Raw genomic sequence first — 6,684 nt, forward strand, 5'->3', positions numbered from 1 at the left:
TTTCCACCAATGCCCCTCTCGCTTTTAATATGGAATTACTATTATTATTTTATATTGTAAAAGCAACCAATTATTATTATTATTAGAGCTAATCAATTGCCCAATGATTAATTAACCATATAATTAATCCACATTTTAAATGAGGTGGTTACAGACCAACGGGAGTTTACAACCCAACCCAACCTATCCTTTTAGTTTATAAGAGTTAGGTTAGGTTGTGTCGTGTTCTTTTTTAGTATTATTATTTAGAAAAAAAATATATATATATATTTACGTTAATAACTAAAATATCATAAAATTCGACCGATAAAATTTGGGTTCGATAGTCTAAATTGTTTGGTCGTCTGCGCTCATATGAACATCCTTAAAAAATAATACTAAATTAATAATTTATTTTTGTTAATTAGTTCGCTATCACATCGACATGAACTGATTGTTTAATAGGGCAAATGTGAATAACAATAATAAAACACATTTAAAAAATGAGGATATAAAATTAATTTTATATATTTAAATATTAGATTATCGAATATTATTTCATAAATTTATTTTTTTAAAAGAAAATTGTACATAGGACAACACGTTTTATAAATCTCTCCAAATGTTCCCGCCTATATTTAATAATAATATATGAATTCTATTTAATAATGAAAAAATAATAACGAGAAAAAAAAACATGTTTTCCATTTTAGCTCGAATAACAATACAAATACATTAATATTTTCTCGTGATCAAATTTATAGGTTCGTCAATAAATCGCACTAATAACCATAAATTCAAGTAGTACGAAGTTTTTATCGATTATATATTTAAATAATCTGATTTAAAATAATAATAATAATAATGGTAAAGTTTGATGAATTTAAAGAAGCTCGTTTATTCTCGGTTTTTGTGTGTCGTGTATTAGGTTCGGGTGTCGCATGTAATTTAAAATATTATTTGACAGGTAAACAACTTTACTTAGGAAAGAATTAATTTTAATTTTATTTAAAAAAAATAAGAAGAGAATTAGCTTAAATTTAGGGGGGGGGGGTGATGAGGTGGAAAAAAAGAGCACGTGGTCCACGCGTTTCCGCGGAAAAATGTGGGTAGCAACAAACTGTAAGCGTGTTGGCAAAAGAAACAACTGTGTGACGTCACATCTAAAAGGTATTAAATTCATGTTGCTGTCCACGTCACCACTCCACCGTGTCTTCTCGTACCTTCTGCTTCTTGGATCCTTCCATTGTTCATTTTTCATTTTTTATTTTTTTATTTTTTATTTTTTTATTTTTCTTTTTGGTATCTAAAAAAAAAACACAACTTGTTCTTGTCGTTTTATAACTATTCTTCTTCTTTCTTGTTTTGTTTGAATTTTGAGTGTTTTACTAAGTATTCGTCTCATAATATATACTTTTCGTCCTTTATAGCTTTATTTGACCTAAAATCAGACCTTTTTCGTCCTTTATAGCTTCAATAAAACTTTACTCGATCAAACTCATTGCTTGTATGTGTACTTTTTTTTTTTTTTTTTATTTCATCGTCTTGATTTTCGAATAACATAACCACGTGCGTTTATATCAATCCAAAATTTAACGGTAATTTCTTTAAAACGACCCTAAAACCTTCAATTGCAACTTACCAACGAATTCCAACTCTTATCTCAAATTAACCCATGATTGGGACCTTCCTAATATCCATTCATACAAATACTATCTAAACACGAATACTTCAATGTTTAACCAAGTCATTTGTACAAACCACACTAACGTCTGACCCAATGATGTAACCTGCGACCTATGAAAAGGGTGCATAGTATCGACACACCCATATCACCCAACACTGTCCTTAGAATCTCATTCATCTAGCAACACGTGCTTACGTCACAATAATCCATATACCAATATTAATTTTTTTTTAAACAAAATAAGTTAAGAGTAGTTCCATCTCAATCCTATTGATAAATGTATTTTAAAGAATTTTTAAGTTTAAATATATATTCTTAAAGATATTTATTACTCAATTATACTTTACTAAATTCATTTAAAAGAAGTAATTTTAAGAGATTTGAAAATAAAAAAATATTGATTATTTTTTAAAAGAAAAAGGGTAGGCGCAGCGAAGGAGCAGGAAAATGAGTGTGTATAGCCACGTCAACATCAAAACTTGGACCAAAAGGGAACCCTCCACTGACAGCTCACAGATTCATGGTTCATTCCCTGCCCGACCCGGTCAAGACTTTATTTTATTTATTTTATTTTAATAATAATTATTAAAAAGAAAAAAAGAAAAAAAAAACTGTCTCAGCATTTTCCAGCCTGTCTTAAACTCCGTGTTCAAAATCAAAATCAAATCTTTTGTTGTTCTTATAAATCTGTGATCTCTCACTCTGACCCACTAACTATAACTGAAATTATATAAAATCTTAAAACAAAAACGCAATTCCGAACTCAAAATTCCCAATTTTTGTTTTGTTTTTTTTTTAATAATGGATTTTCCCGATGCTTCTTCTTCTTCTAATTCCGAATTCTTCACTTCCCGCCGATCAAATTTCTCCGACGAGGAGCTTCTCCTGGCATCCCGACACCCCAAGAAGAGGGCCGGAAGAAAGAAATTCAAGGAAACTCGCCACCCTGTTTACCGTGGTGTCCGCCGCCGCAATTCCGGCAAGTGGGTCTGCGAGGTTAGAGAGCCCAATAAAAAGACTAGAATTTGGCTCGGTACATTCCCCACCGCCGAGATGGCTGCTCGGGCTCATGATGTAGCCGCCATCGCCCTCCGCGGTCGCTCTGCTTGTCTTAATTTTGCCGACTCTGTTTCCGCGCTTCCTCGCCCGGCCTCTCTTGATCCCAAGGATATTCAGAGGGCCGCGGCTGAGGCTGCAGAGGCCTTCCGCCCGCCGGAGACTGCACCGGCGGAGGATATGTTTTGTTTCGATAACGATGCGATGCCCGGGTTTCTGGCGGACATGGCGGAGGCAATGCTGCTGCCGCCGCCCAATTGTGTGGCGACTGACCACGACGACTATGGGCCGAATTCCATGGATTTTGATGCCGACATGTCGTTGTGGAGTTACTCAATTTGATGACCTCATAATTAATTAAATAATTGGGGTTTTTAAATTGACGTGTAAAATAGGGTTTTTTTAATTACCTATTTCTAAGGAAGAAAAGGAGAGGTAAAAAAAAAATTTTCTTCCACTTTCCGTACTGATTTTTATCTTTTAGGGAAGTACGGTAGTTTTAAAAATAATTATAATAAAAATATATATTTTTGAAAAAAATAAATGCATAATGTAATTACATTCTAAATGTTTTATCATCTAAGTAATTGATATCAAAAAATAGAAACAAAATATAATTATTAGTTTGAGGTTTCAGTTTGGGCATAATAACAAATTGATTAGTTCAACTTGAGTAATGTATGTCATCGACTATAAAAAAATCGTGATTGATACATGTTCCCAAGCTTTTAAATTATTGAGGTGATTCAAAATTTGTTAATTTCTCTCCACGATAACAAAATCATCTCGACCCATAAGATGATATGTTGTGCGACATTCAACAAATTAAATGATGCAAAACATAGCTCAATTATGCTGCATACATCTTCGATCGAGAAATTATGAATATATTGAAAAAACCGAAAGGAAAATTGACCCATATAACAAAAAATCTAGATGTCGGCCATTTTCGGGTTGACAAGAAAACTCGTCTTCCTGTGAAAGTAGAATGTATAAAAGTGACAATCCCCTAAAGAATAGGAAGTAAAACAATCAGTGACTGAGTTTAGAATAGAGCTTTGAAGAGGAAATGAACATTATTAGTCATTGTATTGGCTGAAATAGGGCCGCCATTGATGGTGAAGCACTTTTGAGTATTAGATTATCTGTGAGCTTGAATATGTTGGCCTGCTTCTTCAAGAGATAGAAGCTCCTGCATGAGAGATGCTAGCTTATTCACGTTCTCCTCGTGAATATGTGGCCGGACCTTCTCTTTGTAGCCACTCGCATCCATCATCTTTTTCAGCTTCTCCTGTTGCCTGCATGACGAAGATGATCGATCAGAATGCCACGACAAAGGACGTTCTTCGTGCATCGGTTTGATTTATTTTATACGAATGATGATGGGCATGAAAACATTTTTGTTAACAAGCAAATGGCTTACTTTCTAACTTCCTCCATCTTTTTCTTGATCTTTTCAAGCTCTGCTTCTGCAGAAATGGCTCCTTGAAATTGGAGGTAGACTGATAGATTTTCGTTTACGACCGATACAGCACATCCGACAGGAGCAGCATCGTTGTCATTGATTACCTAAACAGAAATCGTACCACAGGACGGAGAATAGATGAGCATTGCATGGGGATTATTAGACTTGGTAAACATAAAAGTATGCATCCCCAACAAAAGGAAATTGCAAGATAGATTTTGAATCTTATATTTATGGCACTGTACCGTTAATGATGATAAATTGGCAAGGGTCACTATTTCCAACTTGCGTTTGTTGATGGTTTCAGCAACGACATCGTTGCGAGGGAGCATGTAGCCAGGTCGCCTGAATTAAATTAGAACAGTTAAAAGAGGGTCGATCAAATCAGTCATACTACAGTAAACAACTCCGTTTCAAAGATATGAAACCTCGCCCCCCAACTATATACAGAATTATTTTCTACTCTTAATCATCTCTACTCATCCAGATCTTACGGGCATTTGAATTGCATGGCGTCTCATGATACTTCGAATCAAATACTAGTTTTCCAAAGAAAATGTAGATTCTCAAGTAGATAATTGCACAACGTCGTAGACTTCAAGTTAACAAACCTTTCACGGCTTTCTTTTGCCAGTGACCTTAGAGATTTAACAGCAGATACTATAAGATCCATCTCAGTCTCCACAGATTCACTAGTCCATTCCTGAAAAAATTGAAGGATTGTTATCAGCAAATTAATGATAACATATTGAAAATTATGCATCCGATTGGCCAAGTCGACCAGCCTTTAGATGACAAAAAGTCCCAAATAGAAAGAACCTCCAGGAAGTCATAGCAAATCATATCAAGATTCTAAATGTTACCCACATGAACATTGGAGCTATATACTATGACGGAACCTCATAAATGCATGCATGCACCAACAGAAAAACTAACCTCTGTCACAGATGGATAGTCGCATATCATTATCGATTCTGGCCTCGTACTACTCTTCGGGTAAGGAAGGCGTTGCCATAATTCTTCTGTAACATAAGGCATAAATGGGTGAAGCAATCGCAACCCATTTTCAAGGCATAACCATAATGTATCTTGCGCATGACTCCTTGCAGATGCATATTCTGTATCATTGGAGGAAAAGTATGGCTTAATTGCTTCAATGAAGACATCACATAATTGATATTGCCACCAATAGTAGACAGCAGTAGTTGCATCTGAAAACTCATATGCTTCCAGCGATGAAACTGTTCTGGATATTGCCTTGTTTAGTACTGACAATATCCACTGACAGCTAAATGGCAAGGCATCTGGTGTCACATTCTTGCTTGGAACATAATCATTTCCAAGCTTACTCATAGCAAATCGGATTGCATTCCATAATTTATTGCACCATTGACGGTAACCAACGACTCTTTGGATATCCAAATTTATTTTATCAGACTGACAAACCGAGGGAGGGAGGGGGGGAGAGAGAGAGAACAATAATCAGTAATAAACAATCAGTTTCTAGAAACAAACACAAATGCTCAACCAAAGACAAACCTGAGCAGTGTATGAGATCAATGCAAAACGGAGAGCATCTGCACCACATTCAGAAATGCCATTAGGGAAGTCCTTAACCTGTCCTTCCTTGGCAACAGCCAATTCTTTGGGGTCCAAATTGCCCTCTTCCAGCCTTTTATGAAGGCCTTCAAGAGATATCCCATTTATTACCTCAACTGGATCGATAACATTTCCCAAGGACTTGGACATCTTGCGACCATGTGCATCACGAATCATGGGGTGCAAATATATCTAAAATAATTAATTTAAAGTGTATTTGTCACAAATGATGTATGATCAAACGGAAAATTTTTCTATTATGTGAAAAATAGGAAGAAGCTGCATTACCGTCCGAAAAGGTACATCTCCGCCTAATGTGATTCCTAACATTACCATGCGAGCAACCCAGAAAAAGAGAATATCATGACCAGTTTCCAGAGCTGATGTCGGGTAGAATGCCTTTAGATCTTCAGTGTTATCAGGCCAACCTAACACAGATAATGGAAAGAGCCCCGAGGAAAACCACGTATCAAGCACATCAGGATCTTGTGTTAAATGAAACTTCTTTCCTGCATAAATTAATTTTGCCTCCTCCTCAGCCTCTTCCTCATTTCTTGCAACCACCCAGTGATCATTATAAGCACCAAACTCTTTAAGTTGATCATCATCTAATGTAGCATACCATGCAGGGATCCTGTGACCCCACCAAAGTTGCCTTGAGATGCACCAATCACGAATGTTCTCTAGCCACCTGTAGCATACAATATAAATTAGAATAATGTTTCAAATGCAAGAGCAAAAACATAGGGGTGACATGAAGGTAGAGGTTAATGACAATTCCTTCATTCTAGAATATTGTTCTGCTTGTATATTCTCACTCCTGAATGGAAGGTAGTTTTTTCATTAGGAAAAAAAAGAACAATGAAAATCCCTGCCAAAAAAAAAAAAAAAAAAAAAG

At 35.6% G+C, this 6,684-nt stretch overlaps 2 protein-coding genes across 2 annotated transcripts in view; one reads left to right on the forward strand and one right to left on the reverse strand.

Annotated features, from left to right (window-relative positions):
* Nucleotides 1-2,395: 2,395 nt before the first annotated feature.
* Nucleotides 2,396-3,178, forward strand: LOC111490925 (dehydration-responsive element-binding protein 1E-like). The gene has a single exon (XM_023139583.1). It carries the CDS (start codon nt 2,468-2,470, stop codon nt 3,062-3,064), a length of 597 nt encoding a protein of 198 aa, XP_022995351.1. The 5' UTR covers nt 2,396-2,467; the 3' UTR covers nt 3,065-3,178.
* Nucleotides 3,179-3,593: 415 nt separating this feature from the next.
* The window catches only part of LOC111490926 (valine--tRNA ligase, mitochondrial 1), a 9,876-nt gene continuing 6,785 nt past the window's right edge, over nt 3,594-6,684 (reverse strand). Inside the window, exons 15-21 of the mRNA XM_023139584.1 lie at nt 6,075-6,477; nt 5,727-5,978; nt 5,124-5,624; nt 4,799-4,890; nt 4,433-4,532; nt 4,146-4,291; nt 3,594-4,020 (exon numbers count right to left, since the gene is read on the reverse strand). Coding sequence (XP_022995352.1) covers nt 3,864-4,020; nt 4,146-4,291; nt 4,433-4,532; nt 4,799-4,890; nt 5,124-5,624; nt 5,727-5,978; nt 6,075-6,477 — 1,651 coding nt within the window. The 3' untranslated portion in view covers nt 3,594-3,863. The remainder of the gene's footprint in view (nt 4,021-4,145; nt 4,292-4,432; nt 4,533-4,798; nt 4,891-5,123; nt 5,625-5,726; nt 5,979-6,074; nt 6,478-6,684) is intronic.

This window comes from Cucurbita maxima, unplaced genomic scaffold (genome assembly GCF_002738345.1).
Source record: "Cucurbita maxima cultivar Rimu unplaced genomic scaffold, Cmax_1.0 Cma_Scf00016, whole genome shotgun sequence".
Classification (NCBI taxonomy): Eukaryota; Viridiplantae; Streptophyta; class Magnoliopsida; order Cucurbitales; family Cucurbitaceae; genus Cucurbita; species Cucurbita maxima.